At 41.1% G+C, this 22,783-nt stretch overlaps 1 protein-coding gene across 1 annotated transcript in view; it reads left to right on the top strand.

The window, feature by feature from the left end:
• Nucleotides 1-18,299, top strand: part of LOC137383911 (acidic mammalian chitinase-like) — a 50,461-nt gene extending 32,162 nt beyond the window's left edge. Inside the window, exons 8-11 of the mRNA XM_068057295.1 lie at nucleotides 5,118-5,300; nucleotides 7,807-7,923; nucleotides 12,676-12,811; nucleotides 16,580-18,299. Coding sequence (XP_067913396.1) covers nucleotides 5,118-5,300; nucleotides 7,807-7,923; nucleotides 12,676-12,811; nucleotides 16,580-16,845 — 702 coding nt within the window. The 3' untranslated portion in view covers nucleotides 16,846-18,299. The remainder of the gene's footprint in view (nucleotides 1-5,117; nucleotides 5,301-7,806; nucleotides 7,924-12,675; nucleotides 12,812-16,579) is intronic.
• Nucleotides 18,300-22,783: the final 4,484 nt, after the last annotated feature.

The following is a 22,783-nucleotide window of genomic DNA, read 5'->3' as shown; positions in this document are numbered from 1 at the left end:
TGATTCCACCACACGATATGTCAGTTACTCTAAGGCCTTCAGCAATTGGTGATGCACAAATATTTTTTCAGACCTCTTATGTTTACATCAGTATCGTCCCGAGCACAGAATCACAGCATCATTACAGTGCAGAAGGAGGCCAGTCTATCGTGTCCGCACAGGCTCTCTGATAAAGCAATTCCCTCAGTTCCATTCCCCTGCCTTCTCACCGTAACCCTGCACATTCTTCCTTTTCATATAACTGTCTAATTCCCTTTTGAATACTTCAATTGAACCTGCCTCCACCACGTTCTCAGCAAGCGCATTCCAGACCTTAACCACTTGCTGTGTGAAAAAGTTTTTCCTCATGTCACTTTTGCTTCTTTTACCAAATACTTTAAATCTGTCCCCTCTCGTTCTTGATCCTTTCATGAGTGGGAACAGTTTCTCTCTATCTACTCTGTCCAGACCCCTCATGATTTTAAATACCTCTATCAAATCACCTCTCAGCCTTCTCTTCTGAGGAAAACGGTTCTAACTTCTCCAATCTATCTTCATAACTGAAATTCCTCATCCCTGGAACCATTCTCATGAATCTTTTCTGTACTCTCTCCAATACTCTCACGTCTTTCCCCAAGTTTGGCTCTCAGAACTGGACGCAGTACTCCAGCTGAAGCCAAATTTCTGTCTCATACGAGTTCAATATAACTTCCTTGTTCTTGAACTCTATGCCCTCTTAATAAAGCCCAGGATACTGCATGCTTTATTAACCGCTCTCTCAACCTGTCCTGGCACCTTCAATGACTAATGCACATATACACCTCGGTCCGTCTACTCCTGCACTCCCTTTAGAATTGTACCTTTTTATATTGTCTCTCCATATTCCTCCTACCAAAATGAATCACTTCACATTTCTCTGCATTGAACTTCATCTGCCACCTGTCTGCCCATTCCACCAACTTATCTCTGTCCTTTTGAAGTTCTACACGATCTTTCTCACAGTTCACAATGCTTCCAAGTTTTACAGCATCTGCAAACTTTGAAATTGTGCCCTGTACACCAAGGTCTAGGTCATTAATATAGATCAGGAAAATCAAGAGTCCCAACACTGACCCCTGGGGAACTCCACTGCAAGCCTTCCTCCAGCCCGAAAAACATCCACTAACCACTATTCTTTGTTTTCTGTTACTCAGCCAATTTCGTATCCATGTTGCTACCGTCCCTTTTATTCCATGAGCTACAAGTTTGCTCACAAGTCTGTTGTGTGGCACTGTATCAAACACCTTTGAAAGTCCATGAACACCACATTACACAGCATTACCCTCATCAGCCCTCTCTGTTACCTCCTCAAAAAACTCCAGCAAGTTAGGTAAACATGATTTTCCCTTAAGAAAATGGCTTACTAAAAAAAGCAATAAAAAGAGCAAAGGTAAATGCAACTCCATCCCTCCTCATGTAAGGGGACCAAAACTGTATGTAATATTCCAGGTGCGGTCTCACTAATGCCTTGTACAGTTGCAGCAACACTTCCCTACTTTTATACTCATGAATCGCAGAAAACTAGTATGCAGGTACAGCAGGTAATAAGGAAGACAAATGGAATTTTGGCATTTATTGCTAAAGGAATAGAGTATATAATAGAGCATTGGAGGCAGTTCAGAGGAGTCTCACTAGATTGATTCCGGAGATGAGGGGTTTGTCTTATGAAGTGATTGAGCAGTTTAGGCCTTTACTCTCCAGAGTTTAGAAGAATGAAAGGAGATCTAATTGAGGTATATAAGATGATTAAGGGGATTGATAAAGTAGACGTAGAGAAGATGTTTCCTCTGGTGGGGCAATCTAGAATGAGAGGTCATAGTTTTAGAATAAGGGGTAGCAGATTTAAAACAGAGATGAGGAGAAATTACTTCTCTCAAAGGGTCGTGAGTCTGTGGAATTTACTACCCCAGAGTGTGGTGGATGCCGGGACATTGAGTAAATTTGAGGAGATAGACAGATTTTTAATTAGTAATGGATTGAAGGGTTATGGAGAACAGGCAGGAAAGTGGAGTTGAGGCTGAGATGAGATCAGCCATGATTGTATTGAATGGCAGAGCAGGCTCAAGGGGCTGAATTGCCTACTCCTGCTCCTAGTTCTTATGTTCTAAATCAATGCTGGCTTTCCTTAATTAACTCGCATTTGTCCATGTGACTATTGACTTTGTCCCAAATTATTTTTTCTAGAAGTTTTCCCACCACCATAGTAAAACTGACTGGCCTGCAGTTGCTGGGCTTATCTTTACACCCTTTTTTGAACAACGGTGTAACACTTGCAATTCTCCAGTCCTCTGGCACCACCCCCCGGAGTCTGAGGCAGACTGAAAAATTATGGCCAGCGCCTCTGCGATTTCCACCCCCACTTCCCTCAGTATTCTTGGATGCATCTCATCTGGTCCTGCTGTTTTATCCACTTTAAGTACAGACAATCTAACACTTCCTCTTTATCAATTTAAAACCCTTCTAGTGTCTGGCTTACCTCCTCTTTAAACATTCCCTGATAGCAGAGCTAGGATTTTAATTAGCCCTCTTCGCTTGCCTTCTTGAACTCCTCCTGCTCAGTTGTGCATATGAATCCCCTTGGGCACTCTATGCAAATGGCAGGAGTCCTCCTATGGTAGCTATATCCATCCTGTCATGTGCCAGCTTCTGCAAGGAGAGTGAAAGTGAGTAAATCTGTTAGCTGGGCGAGGGTTTTCAATCCACACAATGTTTGAGCCAGCTTGCCACTGTGTGCATGATGTCAGAAAGCAGCAGCTATGGCCAAGGAGCAGAAAGGAGTAACTGTTTGAGGGTGTGAGTAAAATCAGAAGTGTACTGAAGATTTCCCCACTGAATTATGAACATGCATGAGAAATGAAGTAGAAAATCATTAATTTTGCACAGGTGAAAGAAAATAGGGCCTTCAAGGCTGTGCAGAAAGAGCAAGATTAGACTGGGAATTTTACCTTGGCATTCCTGCTGAGATCATTAAATTTCTTTCCGCACTGCATTCTGGTATAAACACTGCACATACCCACATCCTGTGTCACTTCATGCCATGCCTGTTCAATAACTCACATTGGCACCTGCCGACCATGCAAGGGAAAAAGAACCTCTTCCTTCTTCTCATGAATTTGCTCCAAAAGTATCGTCAGGGCTGAATCAAGAAACTTTACTTGCCTCCAGCCATCTTCCTACAGTTCCATTATCTGTGCTTCCTATTTGGCCACAATTAAAGTTCACTTCCCCTTTAAACTAAAGCAAAGAATTAAGATCCCGTTTTAACAACTTATTTTCTATCTCCTAATTGGTAAGCTGCGATTGGAAAATGCATTTTGGGTTGCTAGTTTGTCTGTTATTTATTAATGGGAGGCAGCCCAATGGGATGATCCTCCACTGGCAGCCATTGCTACTGTTCTGCCCACCTCCTGAAACTGGGAGAACAAAATTGAATCAGGGAGTTTAAGATTAGCAGAGACACCAAGCTAGAGCTGGCTCCATGGTCGTATTATGCCACTGAGATCAGCAGTGAGATGAAAAAATGGCAGCCCATGCGGAGCCCCTGCAATCTTCCATGCTGCAGCTCATTTGCATCCCTGGGGCAGGGTGCCCCCCCCCCCACCCCCCGATCACGTGGAGGGGGCAGACTGTCCGTCGATGGCAATGGCATCAGGTGTCTGTGTGCATCTCTTTTGCCCCTCTCCCACCCCCAATAACAATTAAATTAATTATTTGACCTTACCCTCAAAAACACTTACATTTCCCATCTGACCCAACTGCACCCCCCCCCCCACCCCCACCCCCACCCCCCCAAACTGCACAACCTCTCAACTACAACCGTTCCCACCATCCCCTACACCATGACATTAATTTGACCCCATTCCCCCCCGCCCCTCACTCACCAGTGTTGCGCCTCGTTTCCCCAGATGGGGATCTGAGGCACGGGTGTGCCAGCTGTCGTGCTGAGGATTGCAGCGGGACATCAGGCAACAATGTGAGCTTAATTAAATCAATCATTTTAATTTATTTAAATATTCAAATTGGGGTCCCGTCGCCGAGCCGCAGGGGGGCCGCAACGAGGTCTCGCTGCTACCACTAATATCCAGCTGGGCTCTCCCGGAGTCTGGGTGCATGGCAGTCCTCTCCCGGAAGCATTCTCTGGCTCCCCCCGCCACACGACCTCGACATCAGGGGGGTCTGTAAAGTCCAGCCCCACGTTTCATGCATTAATTTTATATGAAATGATAGATTGTTTTAAGATGGAGGAAGATTAGAAATGTTCTAAAAATGTATTAATACAACGTCCTTACTAAATAATGCTAGAGAAATGTGCCTGGTGGTTTGTAGCTTAAGCCTAAATGTAATGATAAATATTCATCCATTTATATTACATAAGAACATTAAAAACTAGGAGCAGGAGTAGGCAATTCAGCCCCTCGAGCCTGCTCCGCCATTCAATACGATCATGGCTGATCTCATCTCAGCCTCAACTCCACTTTCCTGTCCGTTCTCCATAACCCTTCAACTCATTACTAATTAAAAATCTGTCTATCTCCTCCTTAAATTTATTCAATGTCTCGGCATCCACCGCACTCTGGGGTAGTGAATTCCACAGACACACGACCCTTTGAGAGAAGTAATTTCTCCTCATCTCTGTTTTAAATCTGCTACCCCTTATGTAAAACTATGACCTCTCGTTCTAGATTGCCCCACCAGAGGAAACATCCTCTCTACGTCTACTTTATCAATCCCCTTAATCATCTTATATACCTCAATTAGATCTCCTCTCATTCTTCTAAACTCCAGAGAGTAAAGGCCTGAACTGCTCAATCTCTCTTCATAAGACAAACCCCTCATCTCTGGAATCAATCTAGTGAACCTCCTCTGAATTGCCTCCAATGCAACTACATCCCTCAAGTAGTATTTGCAGTATTTTGATATATTTTAATAAATTGGATTATCTGCACTCTAGCCACATTTACTTAGCCATTCAGCAGGTAAAGACACACTCTGGCATGTAGGGGATATGAAGTTGCCTTATGGGAGTGATTTGCACTGAACCAAAGTATATTAAGATTAACACCCCAAAACATGTAACTGGCTCATTCTTTTTGCTGCAGAATTTTGCTGCCAAATATTGGATTCGTAATGGTTTACCGGCAAACAAAATGGTAATTGGATTTCCAACTTTTGGACGAACCTTCAAGCTCAAGACATCTAATGAAAACGTCGGTGCTGCAGCAAGTGGTCCAGGACCAGCCGGCAGCTATACAAAAGAGGCTGGTTTCCTAGCTTATTATGAGGTGATAAAACATGAATACATTTATTTCTAATCTCTTAATCATTTGCACAAATATGTCCATGCTTTTTTTGAATAAATGTAGCAGGGTATTTCCCAGTAAATTATTTTGCTCCTGCCTTGTAATCACTTTGGCCCAGAATTTGCTGGAGCAGGGCATCTGATGGTGAGCACTGTGAGTTGGATTCCTTTTACTCTCACTTCAGTTGCAATTAATTTCATGTTGCAAATTGCTGGTAGTGCGAGTTGGCAAAGGCACAGGGAGGCCAATTGGGAAACGAGGTCCTTGATGAACAACAGGACTAACAGTCCTGTTAGTCCATTAACCAATGAAATTTAAGGATTAAGAAAGAAACAGAGCCAACAACAGAAGGTGAATTAGAGACAAATTAGATACAGAAAGAGGGGAAAAAGATTGGATTGAAAGAGAGAGAAAGGAAGAAAAAAATTGAAGTCTTAAATTTCAACTATCTCTAGGAACAATTCACCACATGCAGGAAAGAGATTCCAGTTTCAATTGCTCCTTTCGAGGTTGAGTGGCATTGCAGGAACATAAATATTAAAACGGTTAACATGTCATGAAATTCCAACATTCTATAATGAGTTTAATTCGTATTTGCAGAGCAAATCTGGCAATTTCTTGAAATTCATTGAGATACTGACGGTGAAATCTTGTTTTTGCAGCGTTAATGACGGAATGGTACAAATCGTCCAGCAATTTGTGCCAATTCGCAACTCTCAGCCTAGCTCTGCTTTGCCATGATCTGCTGGATTTCTTTTAAACACAATAACAATTTAGTGACTGGAAGTCAGTGCCAAGTGGCATACCACAGGGATCTGTGCTGGGTCCCCTATTGTTTGTCATTTATATAAACGACATAGAAGACTATGTGGGGGGTAGGATCAGTAAGTTCGCGGATGACACAAAGATTGGCTGAGTGGTTAACAGTGAGGTTGAGTGTCTTGGGTTACAGGAAGATATAGACGGGATGGTCAAATGGGCAGAAAAGTGGCAGATGGAATATAATGCTGAAAAGTATGAGGTGATACACTTTGGAAAGTGTAATGTGACACTGAGGTATTCAATGAATGGCCTAACACTGGGAAGTTCCGAGAAACAAAGGGACCTTGGCGTGTTTGTCCATAGATCTCTGAAGGCAGAAGGGCAGGTTAATAGGGTGGTGAAAAAGGCATATGGGACACTTGCCTTTATCAATCGAGGCATAGATTACAAAAGCAGGGAGGTCATGTTGGAGTTGTATAGAACTTTGGTAAGGCCACAGCTGGAGTACTGTGTGCAATTCTGGTCGCCACATCATAGGAAGGATGTGATTGCACTGGAGGGGGTGCAGAGGCGATTCACCAGGATGTTGCCTGGGATGGAACATTTAAGCTATGAAGAGAGGTTGGATAGGCTTGGGCTGTTTTCGCTGGAGCAGAGAAGACTGAGGGGTAACCTGATCAAGGTGTACAAGATTATGAGGGGCATGGACAGGGTGTATAGGGAGCAGCTAGAACATAGAACATAGAAAATACAGCACAGAACAGGCCCTTCGGCCCACGATGTTGTGCCGATCCTTTGTCCTCTGTCAAGGACAATTTAATCTATACCCCTTAATCTGTTCCCCTTAGTTGAAGGGTCAGTTACGAGGGGACACAAGTTTAAGGCGAGGGGCAGGAGGTTTAAGGGGGAATTGAGGAAGAACTTTTTTACCCAGAGGGTGGTGACGGTCTGGAATGCACTGCCTGGGAGGGGGTAGAGGCAGGTTGCCTCACATCCTTTAAAAAGTACCTGGATGAGCACTTGGCACGTCATAAGATTCAAGGCTATGGGCCAAGTGCTGGCAAATGGGATTAGGTAGACAGGTCAGGTGTCTTTAATGCATCGGTGGAGACTCGATGGGCCGAAGGGCCTCTTATGCACTGTATTATTCTGTGATTCTGTGATTAATGCTCTGTGCCTTTAACTCGATTATTTTGTCAGCAAATTCCATCCAGTTATGGTAGAATTTTTGTTAAAAATTTCTTTACATCCAAAATTACATAGAGGAAAGTTTTACTTGTATAGCACTCCATCACATCTTCCAAAGCAATTTACAAGCATTGCAACTTATAAAATATGGTCACTGTAATACAGCTAATTTATGTACATCAAGTCCCCAAACTATTCAATGAGTAAAGGAGAGGAATGACAGGATTACTCTCTGCTTCATAAAATAATGTTATTGGATCTTTATAGCTAGCGGAGAAGTTAGACAGCAAATAGTTTAATGCCCCATTCAGGAAATGGCACCTACGACAAGGCAGCACTGTATCACTACTGCACTGAGATGTCAGCATACATGATAGCTGTCTCTCATTGGAGCCTATCTAGAGAGACAGGGATATCTATACAGAGATATAGATGTAGCTAGAGATAGACTTAAACATATAGGTAGGTAGACAGACACACGAGTCTAATTTTTCTCATGGAACTTACAGTCAAAATGTCCAACCCTTCTCATTGACAGATCTGTGACTTATTGAAAGATGCTAAAACCATATTGATGAAGGACCAGATGGTCTCGTATGCAGTTAAGAAAGATGTATGGCTTGGATACGATAACCTGGAGAGCTTTGAGACCAAAGTATGGTTTGTGTATTGTAAACTATATTGTTTTAGTTGAGAGAAAATTTTCAAAAATATTCTGTTATATTTGTGCACATTACTACACTAATTTATACATTAAAAGGGGTATCTGAGTTTCTCGTCGTTCTGGGTCAGGTACGTACACACCATGGAGTCTTGGAAGCCAAATTTTAATTTACTCATATCAAATTGCTGACTAACAGATCTCAGGAGTTATGATTTTGGATTTATCAATGATCAAAAGTATTAAGGGCAGTTCATTTCAAACCATTAGACCCATAAAATTCAAAAAGGGCAAACCAACAAATAAGAAATACAAGTACAAGTAGGACAGAGTTGGTTGGTTTTTCAGCTATCAATTGTGAAGGCTCACTAGTCACATATGGCTCACAGGCTGCAGATTCAATGTAATAATTTGCACTTATATAGCACCTTTATCATAATAAGTACTTCAGAGGAGTGTAAAGAGACAAAAAATGAGACTGAGCCAAAGTAGGAGATATTAGGACAGGTGACTAAATGCTTAGTCAAAAAGATAGGTTTTAAACAGAACATTAAAGGATGAGGGAGAGAGGAGTAAAGAAACTACGAGCTTTGGGGAGGCAATTCTCGAGCTTAGGACCTAGATGGCTGAAGGTGAGACCGCCAATGGTGGGACAGAGGAGATGGATCATGCCCAAAAGGCCAGAGTTGGAGGAATATAGAGTTCTCAGGAGTGTTGTAGGAAGAGATTATAGAGATAGGAATTGGCAAGGCCATGGAGGGATTTGAACATAAGGATGAGCATTTTAAATAAAGACTCCCTGGGAGTGGGTTCAGGATGCAGGAACAGTCCTGATTCCTGTTTTATGCCCCCGGAGGGAAAATCCAGCCCAACTTCTCTGTTTTCCAATTCTGTCCCTTTAGAAATGAATCCTTATTCAGTACAAAATGCCGAAATAGACTGTCATTATTAATACTTTGATGTGTTCAGTTTTCTGTTCATACTCTTTGCTTTTCTTATTCCCTTGACATAGTTTCTTATTTTCCTTTATTCTCTCATTTTGTTCGTACTTGTAGATACCTGTAGGTGGAAACTATCTTTTACAATCTGCACTATGTTCCATATGCTTTGCTGCCTCCCTAGTGGTAGGGTAGGGGCCATTTTGGAAAGAGTGGAAAAGGTTGTGGTAAAGGTGGGAGGGAGAGCAGCCAGTCACTGCAGCTCAGTAGGAACTGACAATATGGAGAGGAAAAAGGTCCCAAACCCTGTAAAAGGAGTTTGAGATTAGGAACAGGACTTCGAAGGGTGGTAATCTTTACTTCCCAACCATGTGCTTCGAAGAGTAGGAAGAATTGGAGCTCACATGTGGTGGCAGGGAGAATGTTTTTGCTTTTGGCACTAGAAGTGTTTGCACAAGAGATGGAAATTGAGGAGGCTGGTCATTCATGAATTGATTAGAAGTGGGATAACAAAAAGTTGTAATCTTTAAAGATCAAATTATTTGATATCTAAGTAAAGAGATAATATTTAGAAGCAGCCATGCTCAACATAGCAGAGGAGGTGACAGATACGGTGGATGGTGGAAAGCATAGTTTCTGTGGTTTACTTGGACTTTCAGAAAACCAAGTAACCACACAGGAGACAATCGATGAAGATTAAGGTGTATACAATTAGGGGGCTGTTAGCAAACTAGATTTAAAAAATGGTTAGAATGGAGGAAAGGAAGAGCAGGGGTTAAAAGCAGCTTTTCAGTGGTTGGAAACAGGCAGTGGTGTTGCACAAGGTTCTGCTTTGGGACCTTTCTGTTCACGGTGTACATCAATGATTTGGATATGGGCCTGGGAGGCAATGGCGTCCAAATTTTCAGACAATATTAAAATAGGAGACATGGTAAACAATTCCAGGGAGATGCAAAAGGGATATGAATAAGATGGTGGAATGGGAAAAAAGTGGCAGAATAAACTCTTATCAGTAAAAATGAGATTTTTTTGGGTTTAGAAAAATAGTAATTATACTTTGGGGTAAAACTGGATGATAAAGAGCAGAGAGATTTGGAGATGCAGACTCAGAAAATATTAAAAGCAGCAGCTCACATGGATAAACCATACATAAAGTAATGTATTACAACATATCAAAGTATTTACAGCACAGAAACAGGCCAATCAGCAAAACAATTCCATAGCTGTGTTCATGCTCTACACCAACCTCCTCCCAGCTTTCCTCATCTAAACCCATCAACATATCCTATTCTTTTCTCCTTCATGTGCCTATCTAGCTTCCCCTTAAATGCATCTATGCTCGTCGCCTCAACTACTCCGTGGTAGGGAATTCCACATTCCAACCACTCTCCGGGCAAAGTAGTATTTCCTGAATTCCCTATTGGATTTACTAATGACCATCATGTTTATGGCCCCTAGTTCTGGTCTTGGCCACAAGTGGAAACATAGTCTCTACGTTTAACCTATCAAACCCTTTCATTATCTTAAAGCCCTCTATCAGGTCACCCCCTTAGTCTTCTCTTTTCTAAACAGACCCAGCTTATGCAATCTCTTCTGATAGGTACAACCTCTCAGTCCCATATCATTCTAGTAAATCTCTTTTGTGCCTTCTCTAGTGCATCTATATCCTTTTTAATAATATGGAGACCAGAACTGTTCACTAGTTCCAAGTTTAACGCAACAGGTTGAATTGTCAAGCCCCACCAAGGTCAAGAATAGAGATGGACAGGGTCCGAAATTACCAGCATGGGCCAGCATGCTGGTTTCCCAACCCTGTTCCTGGCACCAGCCATTTTTGCCAAGGTGGATTCAGACCCTGAAGGGCTACCCACCCCCACGTGGCGAGTAACCAATTAGGCTCATTTAGGGACTTGTTAACAGCAATTAAAAGGAGGCAAATGGCAAGTTTCTAGCCGGCCTTCAGTTTCCTGACCTGAGAGGATGTGTGGTTTAACTGCCTGGAGGTGGACACCAGTGGCAGGACGGGGGACCAGCTAACAGCCAGGCCTAGAGGCCCTCCCTGCCTGCTTGGGTGTGGGTGCAGCCAAAGACTATCCTGCAGAGGGACATCCCACTCTTCCCTCTTTATCCGCATCCACCGCCTCACCACAGTGATGGCCTGACTGCTGTATCTGTTTTTTATTTAAAGTTTAAAGAAGTTGGTGAGAGGGAATCTCCATTTTGAAGTGCCCTCTCAGTTACTGTTCTTTACAGGCTGCTGCTCCTCTCAACCTGGTTGGCTTCTGGTCCTGCAGCTTTGAGATCCCATACGCCGCCCTTAATTGGGCAGCAAGCCTGTCTCCATGCTAATTTTGGGGCACCTCCACGAGAATCTCAAAAAGTGAGTGTTTCCCCCGGGAGCGGGTTCGGGATGCAGGAACAGTCCTGACTCCTGTTTCGTGCCCCCAGAGGGAAAATCCAGCCCAACTTCTCGGCTTTTCAATTCTGTCCCTTTAGAAATGAATCCTTATTAGCCTGCATCAGTACTTTTAGTAATCTTTGTATCTGTAACACCAGATCCCTCTGTCCTCAACCCCATTTAGAGACTTGTCAAAGGAGAATGTGATTTCCTTATTGTTCCTACCAAAATATATGACCTCACACTTATCTGTATTGAAGTTCGTTTGCAAGTTTATTAATGTTTTCCAGTATTTTGTCTCAGTCCTCCTCTGTATTAACTACTCCCTCCAAATTGGTGTCATCTGCACATTTTTAAATATAGTAGAGTTTTATGGTTAGAGGTTTAGAATATAAAAATCAAGATGTAATGGTGGGTGTAGGCGCCATACTATAGAAAGGTTGTTAATGTAATAAAAGGTACAGTACTGATTCACTAGAATGCTATATGATGCAAGGAAAGACAAATGCAAAGGCAGATGTGAAAAATTTGTTCTGTTTTCGTTAGAACAAAGGTTGTTAAATGGTGATTTGACAATAATGACAAGTTATGAAGGGATGGGACAGAAAAGATGGAAACGGTGTGTTTCCAGGGAATGAGGGGCCTAGAACAAGGGAAAAATATGCAAGATTAAATGAGATAGAGAAAGTTAGGAGAGATAAGATTTTTTTAAGCAAAGGATTGTAACACTCTGGAATGCAATAGCAGAGTTTGAAGTCGCAAAAAAGGAAAGACAGACTTGTAGTGCTTTTCACAACCTCAGGACATCCAAAATCACTTTACAGCCAATGAAGCACAGATTGCATATTTAATATTTAAGCAATGGGTAGATAGGTGGTTGAAGGATAGGGAAATAATGATGTGGGAACAGAAATGGCACATGGATTAGGACAAATGCTCGCTTGAACAATAGACACCAACACAAATTGGTTGAGCAAAACAGCCTATTCCATGTTGTAAATTCCATTCCAAAATTGATGGTAGTTATCTACAGAGAAAACTATTTAATTCCTGGTGTTTGGAGATGTTGCGCAAGGTGAGTGGTCCACAATGGGATCATACTCTATCATCCTCTAATCTCATTTAATAATCCATATGCAGGCATTACAAATTCTAGAGTCTGCCTGGAACAATAGTACTGATATAGTAATGACCCTGAGGCCTGAAAGTTGACCAGCATCATGGGACATCTCCATGGTGATTATTAGTCCTCCAGAGTTGCACCTCAGCCAAGGGAGATCCAAAAAGCTTGGGCTGCTGTGTAGTAGAACTGCCTGAACAAAAATAATGAAAATTAACTAAATACAATGGGATATATAAATTCTACCTAAACAGGAGTTAAAACAATTTCATTGCTACTTTTCATTATAGGCCCGGTGGCTAAAAAAGAACAAATTCGGAGGTGCCTTTGTGTGGACAATAGACTTCGATGATTTCCACAATCATTGCAAACAAGGAGTGCTTCCTCTAACAAACAAATTGAATAAACTCCTTGAAATAAATCCAGGTAAAATATTTTATATAATGTAGATAGTAAAGTTAGCTTTGTGAAATACTATTTTATCTATGTATTGGCATCAGAGTTACAATGATAGGGTAGTACTATTGCATGCTGTCATTCTATTGCAGTTTTAAAAACAGCTGCACTTGAAGATATGGGTAACTAAATTACTGGTGACTAGAAGAATCATGATGATTCAGTTTACATAAAACCAGATTTAAATACTTCATAAATTATTAGCTATCAATTGTCTTTCTGTACTGAAAATTTCTGGGCTCAATTCAAGATGCCCACAAAAGAAACCTATATCTATTCTGTAGAACATTTCTTTTGTTCTATAACTGCCCATTTTCTGTCTCCAGATTTCTACCTAAACAGCTACATTAGGTTGATAGGTTTCATCATCTGCAGAAAAACTTGCCAATTCAAGCTCGAGTACTATAGAAACAATTAAAAGAATCGTTAATTATTTACCTGACCTTATCAGAACTCAAATCTGTATATTTAAACTACAAAAGGATTACTAAAGAAATTACTAATTCTTATTAGTGTTTTCCAAATTCAATTAACCTGTAAAAAACATCTTAAAGTGTTGGACAATGAACTACTTTGAAATGTGCAGTGATTCCTCAGCTGTCCACTGGAATCTCAACCAGGATTATGGGCTGAAGTCTGAATACAAAGCACTTTGTGCACTATTACTTTAAGGCACTACCAGATACATGCTGTGATCAACCAGACTGCCTTATACAAAAAGTTATTTTCTTCCTCTGGTTAACCAAATTGCCCTGGTTTTAAACTTGCGATTTTGGAAACAGGTATTATCTGGGAGCTGTAATTAAAGGGGCATGCTACTGAATTTGACCCTGGGTAATACATTTTTGAGAGAGAAAACAGATAGCTGTGATGATGAATGCCTATTCGTCCATCAGCCCAAATATTGCAGTGGCAACAATGGTGAAACTGTCAGCGTTTGCCATCATTACTCCACTGAAATTGACAGCAACCTCTGGAGCGTTTACACACAAAGAATCCGGAAGTTGCCATCAATGATTCTACACTTCTCCAGAGGGGACACTGTTGAGGTCCCCCCCAGACTGTAAGCATTGGGAAATCTATGAACTGACGAGAACTTGCATTCATACTCTGTTAGGCTCACTGTAAAAAAAACTTTGAAAAAGTTGCACCTTGTTGAATGAGGTGTAACTAGATTTTTAACCTTTTACTAACTTCATAATTACTGCTAATCACACTCACTGGCCCTGAAAAACTTATTTTAAGTTTGTGGAATGTTAAATTTCTCATTATGACAAAATTCCCACATTTAAATTTATTTTTTAAGCTCTATCGTAATCCAATCATTTACTTCACTATCTGAAAATTAACATTAAAAAATAAAGGGATTCAGTGCTTCTAACTTCCTGATTTGCTATCTGAGAATATTTCAGTACGATTGATTGCTTACCCTGCTTGCTGACATCACTGCTGCATGAACTGGAGATCCCCTTGACTTGGCTCCAGATTTAAACTGCCAACAGGAAAGGCGAAGTTTGTGCCAAAGAGACCAAATGTTTGTGGCCAGCTTTCTTCAGGTGCTTCGTCATTGACTGCAAGACCCAGGCCATTGATTTCATTGCAGTTTGAAAGAAAGATAGACTTGCATTTATATAGTGCCTTTCAGAACCACCGGATGTCTCAAAGTGCTTTACAGCCAATGAAATACTTTTGAAGTGTAGCAACTGTTGTAAACCAGGAAAACATGGTTACCATGTTTGCCTACGTAACATCTAAAAGCTTTCAAAGCAGTCCATTGCAAATTGTTTGGATGCTTTGTATACAATGTTATATAAACGTGATTCATTGCTACTAAATCAAACACATTTAAAGGCTGCTAATATATGTCTATTTCTGAAGTTGGTTGGACAATTTAACAAATCCTCAACTCATTACAAGTTCAAAGATTATAGAACCCAAGAGAAAATCACTTTATAAAGTGAATATACCAACCTCTAACTTGCAGGAAATTTCTCATCCTCCCTGAAAATGGAACAATTTTTTTTTTAATTCGTTCATGGGATGTGGGCATTGCTGGGTAGGCCACCATTTATTGCCCATCCCCAATTGCCCTTGAGAAGGCAGTGGTGGGCTGCCTTCTGGAACCGCTGTAGTCCTTGGGGTGTAGGTACACCAATAGTGCTATTAGGGAGTTCCAGGATTTTGACCCAGCGACAGTGAAGGAGCGGCAATATAGTTCCAAGTCAGGATGGTGTGTGGCTTGGAGGGGAACATGCATCTGCTGCCCTTGTCCTTCCAGGTGATAGAGGTCATGGGTTTCAAAAGGTGCTACTGAAGGAGTGTAGGTGAGTTGTTGCAGTGCATCTTGTAGATGGTATACACTGTTGCCGCTGTGCATTGGTCATGAAAGGAGTAAAAGTTGAAGGTGGTAAATGGGGCACCAATTAAGCAGGCTGCTTTATCCTGGATGGTGTTGAGCTTTTTGAGCATTCTTAGAGCTGCACCCATCCAGGCAAGTGGAGAGTATTCCATCACACTCTTGACTTGTGCATTGTAGATGGTGGACAAGCATTGGGGATACAGGAGGTGAGTTACTCGCCACAGAATTACTACCTTCTGATCTGCTCTTGTAGCCACAGCATTTATGTGGGCTGGTGCAGTTCAGTTTCTGGTCAATAGCCCTCACGATGTTGATAATGGGGTATTCAGTGATGGTAATGCCATTGAACACCAAGGAGAGATGGTTAGATTCTCTCTTGTTTGAGATGGTCATTGCCTGTCACGGAGGTTACTTGCTACTCAGCAGCCCAAGCCTGGAGGTTGTCTAGGTCTTGTTGCATCTGGACAGGGGCTGCTTCATTATTTGAGTCGCAAATGCTGCTGAACATTGTGCAATCAGCAAACATCCCCTCTTCTGCCCTTATGATTGAGGGAAGGTCATTGATGAAGCAGCTGAAGATGGTTGGCCCGAGGACACTACCCTGAGGAACTCCTGCAGTGATGTCCTGGTACTGTGATTGACCTCCAACAACCACAACCATCTTCCTTTGTGCTAGGTATGACTCCAATCAGCAGAGGTTTTTTTTCTAACCTACAGCAGTAGGGCTGAATTTTCACAAGTCCTAGTTGCAGCCTTTGAAGTTTTACTTGTCACTGAACTAGTAATCCAGAGGCCCAGGGATACAGCTGCAGATCCCACCATGGGAGCTGGTAGAATTTCAATTCAATTAATTAATAAAAATTGAATTGAAAGCTAGTCTCTAATGTTGTCATGAAACATCAATTGTTGCAGAAACCCATCTGGTTCACTAATGTCCTTTAGGGAAGGAAATCTGCCACCTTTACCTGGTCTGGCCTACATAGGACTCCAGACCCATAGCAATGTGATCGACCCTCAACTGCCCTCTGAAACGGCCTAGCAAGCCACTCATTTGTCAACGGCAAATAAGAATGGGCAACAAATGCTGGCCTTGTCAGTATTGCTCATATCCCATGAAAGAACAAAAGAAAAGAACACAATCAGTTGCAAGTTGGTTGAAGTTTTGTAAAGCAAAACACACAATAGAAACATTTACATCTAATGTTCAAGGAACATAAGGCATTATGCAAAAGTGGAATAATTAACAAATCACCAGCATTACTGCATCTCTCTCTTCTGTGCAATGTTTGGTCACATGACTCCAACTAACTATCTTAAAGAATTATTTAACAGAGTGAATCTCAGTAAATATTAAATGCTATTGCATTTTTCTCTTCCAGCCTGTGGAACATCAACATTGAATTCATCTTCTAATGTTCACAGCAGTGGAATTACTAAGAGCAAAAGTGATGGCAGCGTAGAAGTACGTATTAATGGGACATGGTGCCTCAATAAAACAGCTGGTGTTTACGGTGACCCACAAGATCCTACCAAATTTTACCGCTGTGATCAGCTAACCACCCATGATCGCTGTGCTGATGGATTGGTCTTTGATAAAAGCTGCATGTGTTGCAATTGGCCTAAAAAAGTGGCAACTCCCCATTAGGGTGGTGTGAAATAGTACCCATCACCCTCCCCTCCCCTCCTCCATAAATATGAACCACACCACCTCCTTAAGAGATAGGCAGCAGAAGTAGGACACCACTAGTAATGTGCCTCCCAACTGAACCACATTCATTACCTACAACAATTTGGCTGTGGCATTGGAGCCAATTCTTAATGCAGCATTTCAAATTATTGCTGATACAAGAAGTTTCACCTTAAAGTCCCTCACACTAGGTTATCTTATTAAAGGCTTTCTGAAAGTCCACATAGACCAACCTCTACCTGATTTCCCTCATCCATGACCCAAGTGAGAATCAAAAAAAAACTCGATGTGTCCGCCATGATCTTTTGTTTTGCAAACCATGTTGTGAATTTCGAATGGCTCCTTCCCTTTCCCAGTAATGATAAAGGGCTTCTCTTACAATCCCTTCTAACATTCTTGCTAATAACAAGCATCAGGGAGATAGGTCTATAGTTCCCTGGCTCAGATTTGTAATGGAGAAATTGCTCTTCTTCCCAACCCACTTCCAGTGCCTGCAAATAATCAAACTAACACTACGAAATTCTGTATTCATGCTCACCACCTGACCATCCAGAGATTGCCCTGAGGGACTGGTGTTTTCCGATGGATGTATATGCTACAACTGGCGCTTAAACCAGAATGCAGATAAATGATAAAAGTATTTTAGATCTGTAAATTATCATTGAATACTCCACACAATTTAGAAGCAAGCAAAAGGTAGAAAAATAAATAAAATTTAAGAGTAATTAATCATTACCAAAAACAAGAATCAAGGGGATAAATGTTTCCATTAGTTACAACTATGGCATGAATCTCAAAACATTACCTTTAGTTTTTTTTTCTTAAGGTGCGGCACAGTGGCGCAGTGGTTAGCACCGCAGCCTCACAGCTCCAGCAACTTGGGTTCAATTCCGGGTACTGCCTGTGTGGAGTTTGCAAGTTCTCCGTGTCTGCGTGGGTTTCCTCCGGTTTGCTCCCACATGCCAAAGACTTGCAGGTCGATAGGTGAATTGACCATTAGAAATTGCCCCTAGTATAGGTAGGTGGTAGGGATAATATAGGGACAGGTGGGGATGTGGTAGGAATATGGAATTAGTGTAGGATTAGTATAAATGGGTGGTTGATAGTCGGCACAGACTCGGTGGGCCGAAGGGCCTGTTTCAGTGCTGTATCTCTTTAAAAAAAAATACTGATTTTGGTATTTGAATCCTCATTCCATTACATCCTGATTTTAGTAAGTAGTGGCAAGGAGCTGTCTGCACTTTGGCCATAAGCTGAATACTTTGGATTATTGGTTTCCAATTTTTGGATTGGAAAGCCTAAGAAGTTAAGATAAATTCAAAGTTCCATTTGACCCAAAGTGAATAATCCTATTTGTATTTAATGTCAAATCTTAAATACTTCTCCAAATTAAATAAAAATTTCTTATTGCATACTTGAGAGCTTCTGTTTAGTAGTTGTTTAGCACTTCTAATGGTAAATTCTCACAAGTCTTGTATTGCAGATTATTTCTTTGTATGCATCTCTTTCATACCCTCTCCCCATGCCATTTTCACAATTCTGTGTATTTTCCAGTTTTTCCTCTCCCTCCCTCCTCACATCCTTTTCGGTGGGAGCTGGTGGATGTTATAACAGGAAAGGAAGTGCTTTGTGGTAATAGCTGCAGTGCACAAGCCAGTGGAAGCATCCAGCCTGTAGGCTATGGCATGGTGCCTTTTGAACTTAGTCAATGAAGAGACAAGGTCCATGCTGCATTTTCTGGTGGTGACCGTCGACAGTCATAAAAAGGAAAGATTAGAATGAAGGAGGGGGATGAAAGGGGTGCTCAGGAGGGAGGTGGGACAGGAAGGCCTGAGGCACTCCTGATATTGGGCCCTGGGCTTTATTTACACCAGACCGATCAACTGCAGCTGCCTAAATGTCCCTGGACAGCTAGCTGGGGAAGAGGATTTCAATTTGGAGTTAAACGTGTGGTGATAATGGTCCTCCTTACTTCACTTAGGTGTTTTTTTAAATAAAAAACTTACTTGTTTTGGTGGCAGCCATCAGGTTATGGTGCATGTATACCACAAATTGCTACAGCTACATCACTTGGTGGCATGTTCTTTTTAAATTCAGTAAGCTCTACACTTAAAACTGAGTATGTAAATATATTAATGTAATGAGAAAAGGTGATAGCTAATTTTCATTCAGTCAATTGACTCAGGCTTCAGCAAAATCATTAGACCATTTTTTAATATTTGCAAAATGTTGATGAAGTTGATTTAAGTTTCAAGGGACACCAAAACCAGCTTCAAGAATTCATCAGTCATGATGACAATATTAAAACACTGTCAATTTAACAGGCTGGCTCATTAAAGTGCAGAATGAACACAGCTATTCTGGTGCTGTGGCCAGTTCCCCTCTCATTTGTTGACCATTTAGTGAGCAGTTTTCTAAGTTATAACATCAGCATGATAGCACCCTCCAAACTTCCAAACTTCAGTCGTCAAATTCCTGGCAAGGCAGCTATTGGAAATTCACTTCTTTATGCCGAGGGGGCTTGTAAACATTTTACAAGAGCATTAAAATTAATTTATGGCTAAATAAAACCATACCTAGTTTAATAGTGGCCCAAAAGGTACTGCAGTTGAACACCCAGAAGAGTCCCAAAATTTAAAAACAAGCATTTACTGTAATGACTTTTGGGCAAACAGCATCTGTCAGAAGCAGAAAGAAGCTACTCGCAGCAGAAGGAAGGAAAAGTTGAATCACAGACTGAAAATGCAAGGACACCTCACAAAAGGTTGTGTTGTGCATATGCCTTTTGATTTAGATAATATGCCCTCAGGTCATAGTTCCTTTAAGACATTTAGGATCAAGTATTTTTCCCCCATTTGAAATACAACATAAAACAAACTTTCCACGACATTATGGCTAAACTGTTTTTAAATTTCACTTCTGCAATTTAGAAAGTGATAAGTGGTGACGTGAGAGTGACTGCCCTTGACATCAAGGCAGCATTTGACCGAGTATGGCATCAAGAAGCCCGAGCAAAACTGAAGTCAATGGGAATCGAGGGGAAAACTCTCCACTGGCTGGAGTCATACCTAGCGCAAAGGAAGATGGCTGTGGTTGTTGGAGGTCAATCATCTGAGCTCCAGGACATCACTGTAGGAGTTCCTCAGGGTAGTGTCCTAGGCCCAACCATCTTCAGCTGCTTCAATGACCTTCCTTCAATCATAAGGTCAGAAGTGGGGATGTTTGCTGATGATTGCACAATGTTCAGCACTATTCGCGACTCCTCAGATTACTGATGCAGTCCATGTAGAAATGCAGCAAGACCTGGACAATATCCAGGCTTGGGCTGATAAGTGGCAAGTAAAATTTGTGCCACACAAGTGCCAGGCAATGACTATCTCAATCAAGAGAATCTAACCATATCCCCTTGACATTCAACAGCATTACCATCGCTGAATCCCCCACTAATCACATCCTGGGGGTTACCATTGACCAGAAACTGAACTGGAATAGCCGTATAAATACTGTGGCTACAAGAGCAGGTCAGAGGCTAGGAATCCTGAGGCGAGTAACTCACCTCCTGACTCCCCAAAGCCTGTCCACCATCTACAGGCGTGTGATGGAATATTCTCCACTTGCCTGGATGGGTGCAGCTCCAACACTCAAGAAGCTCGACACCATCCAGGATAAAAGCAGCCCGTTTACTGGCATCCCATCCACAAACATTCACTCCGTCCACCACCAATGTACAGTGGCAGCAAGTGTGTACTATCTACAAGATGCACCGCAGCAACGCACCAAGGCTCCTTATACCGCACCTTCCAAACCCGCGACCTCTACCACCTAGAAGGACAAGGACAGCAAATGCTTGGGAACATCACCACCTGCAAGTTCCCCTACAAGCCACAAACTATCTTGACTTGGAACAATATCACCGCTCCTTCACTGTCACTGGGTCAAAATCCTGGAACTCCCTTCCCAACACCACTGTGGGTCTCCCTAGCCCACATGGACTGCAGCGGTTCAAGGAGGCAGCTTAGCACCACCTTCTCAAGGGCAATTAGGGATGGGCAATAAATGCTGGCCTAGCCAGCGATGCCCACATCCCATGAATGAATAAAAAAAAATGGCTGTTGTGGACAGAAAAATAAATCACAAGTAACAGTGTTCAAACATTTTCAATATAAAAATATGTATTTTATGGTAGGACTCCAATTTTAAGTTTCAAAGCTATGATTTTGCAAAAATATATGAATTTAAATGATCATAACATAACATGGCCCAGGGCAATGTCACTCCTCTCTGCAGGGTTTGTATTCAGGAAGGATGAATACCAAATAGTGAAGATCCAGATGATTTTATTCACAAGTTAGAAAACAAAAATGCTTTGAGCTTTAATCACTGAAAATATACCAGCATTCAGAGGATAAAACAATTAATTCAACAATGTTCACAACATATTGTGCTTTCTATTGGCTTGTGAAAACCCTCTGGTTAGGTCTAGTTAAAATTATTGTTGAAATCAAGTCATAAATTAACTCCAATACATCTGAAATACAGATCATGACTTATGCCTTAAAAACCATATAGTAAAATTTAATAGTCTCAACTGTTGAAACATATCACCATGTATTACATTGCTTTCCATAGGCTTTTTCCATTTGTACTGTACAAATTAAAATATGTAGAAAAACAACCAGTTTTATTCAAAACATTTAGGGACTGATTAACAATGGAATACAATGATCGACTTTGCTCAAGAAAGAAGTCAGTCAGTAAAAATAAATTACATATTGTACTTAATTTTTAAAGCACAAGTTGTATTTAATTAATTCTATGTTTAAATTATTTCCAGTTTATTTCCAATTCCAACATCGAGGAAATTAGATACAAGTAAACAAAAGAAATCAGGTTTCTTTTAAAAATTATGAAAACTGATGGGGACACATGAAATCAAGAGAACTATATATTTACTTAGTAACGATTTGTTTCAACTCTTCCATGTTTTTCACTAGTGATCTTTGAGGACATCCACAAAAAACCTCGCACATTTCCCCTACTATTTCTAACCAATGCATTTTTCCCAATTCATCTGGCTATATGGAATTAAATTCACGGGTAAACTCATTTAGTCCTGAAGTCATGGATTTATTGCATTGCACAAAAAAGCTCCGTTAAAAAAAAGAATCCAATAGGTTCTAAACTAGACAAAAATATTTAGCTCATGCAACATGTAGAAATCAACTATCAAATCTGAATTAGCCATTCCCTCTGTCAAAGGCAGTCAATTAAGAATAATGCAGTGTATACACAAGTGATCATCTGAAGACGTATGAAGTGGAAAATGGTGATAATTTATGCAGCTAAGTTGCAACCTGTGGATTTCTTTCTTTTCAAAAGTGCTAAATGTCAACAATCTTCTCAGTTTGTATTGTTAGCAAAATATCACCTTTAATAAACAAAGAAAGCAACGAAACAGTGGATTTGATCACAAGATCTATGTGAATCAGGATCAGATTGAAAACTATGTGCTAGAGTGGATTAGATCTGAAATGCAAGATTGAGTGACTAGACAAATGAGCTTCTGAATATGTCAAAATCTTAAGCAAACCAAGACCATTTTTTTAATGGAACAAAATCCAAATCAAGAAAAAAAATCAATTGTTATTATGCGCCAAATAGATTTCATGGCTACATTTCTCATGGAACATCGAGAGCGCCTCAAAAGGAGGATCACTTCCCGCCACCCACCCCGCCAAATCAGTGCTTAGATAGTAGAAGTTCCCCATTCATCTAGCGAGTAGCCATATAAATAGAAAGGTCCCAAAATTTGATACCCATTGTGTCAGCTAATCTCAGCTAACAAGTGTACAAGTGTAGGAGGTTTAAAACATGTTTTAGCACACCTGTCCGGGGG

Source organism: Heterodontus francisci, chromosome 25, assembly GCF_036365525.1.
Source record: "Heterodontus francisci isolate sHetFra1 chromosome 25, sHetFra1.hap1, whole genome shotgun sequence".
Classification (NCBI taxonomy): Eukaryota; Metazoa; Chordata; class Chondrichthyes; order Heterodontiformes; family Heterodontidae; genus Heterodontus; species Heterodontus francisci.
Note: the sequence above shows the minus strand (reverse complement) of the source record. Positions and strands in the feature narration are given on the sequence as shown.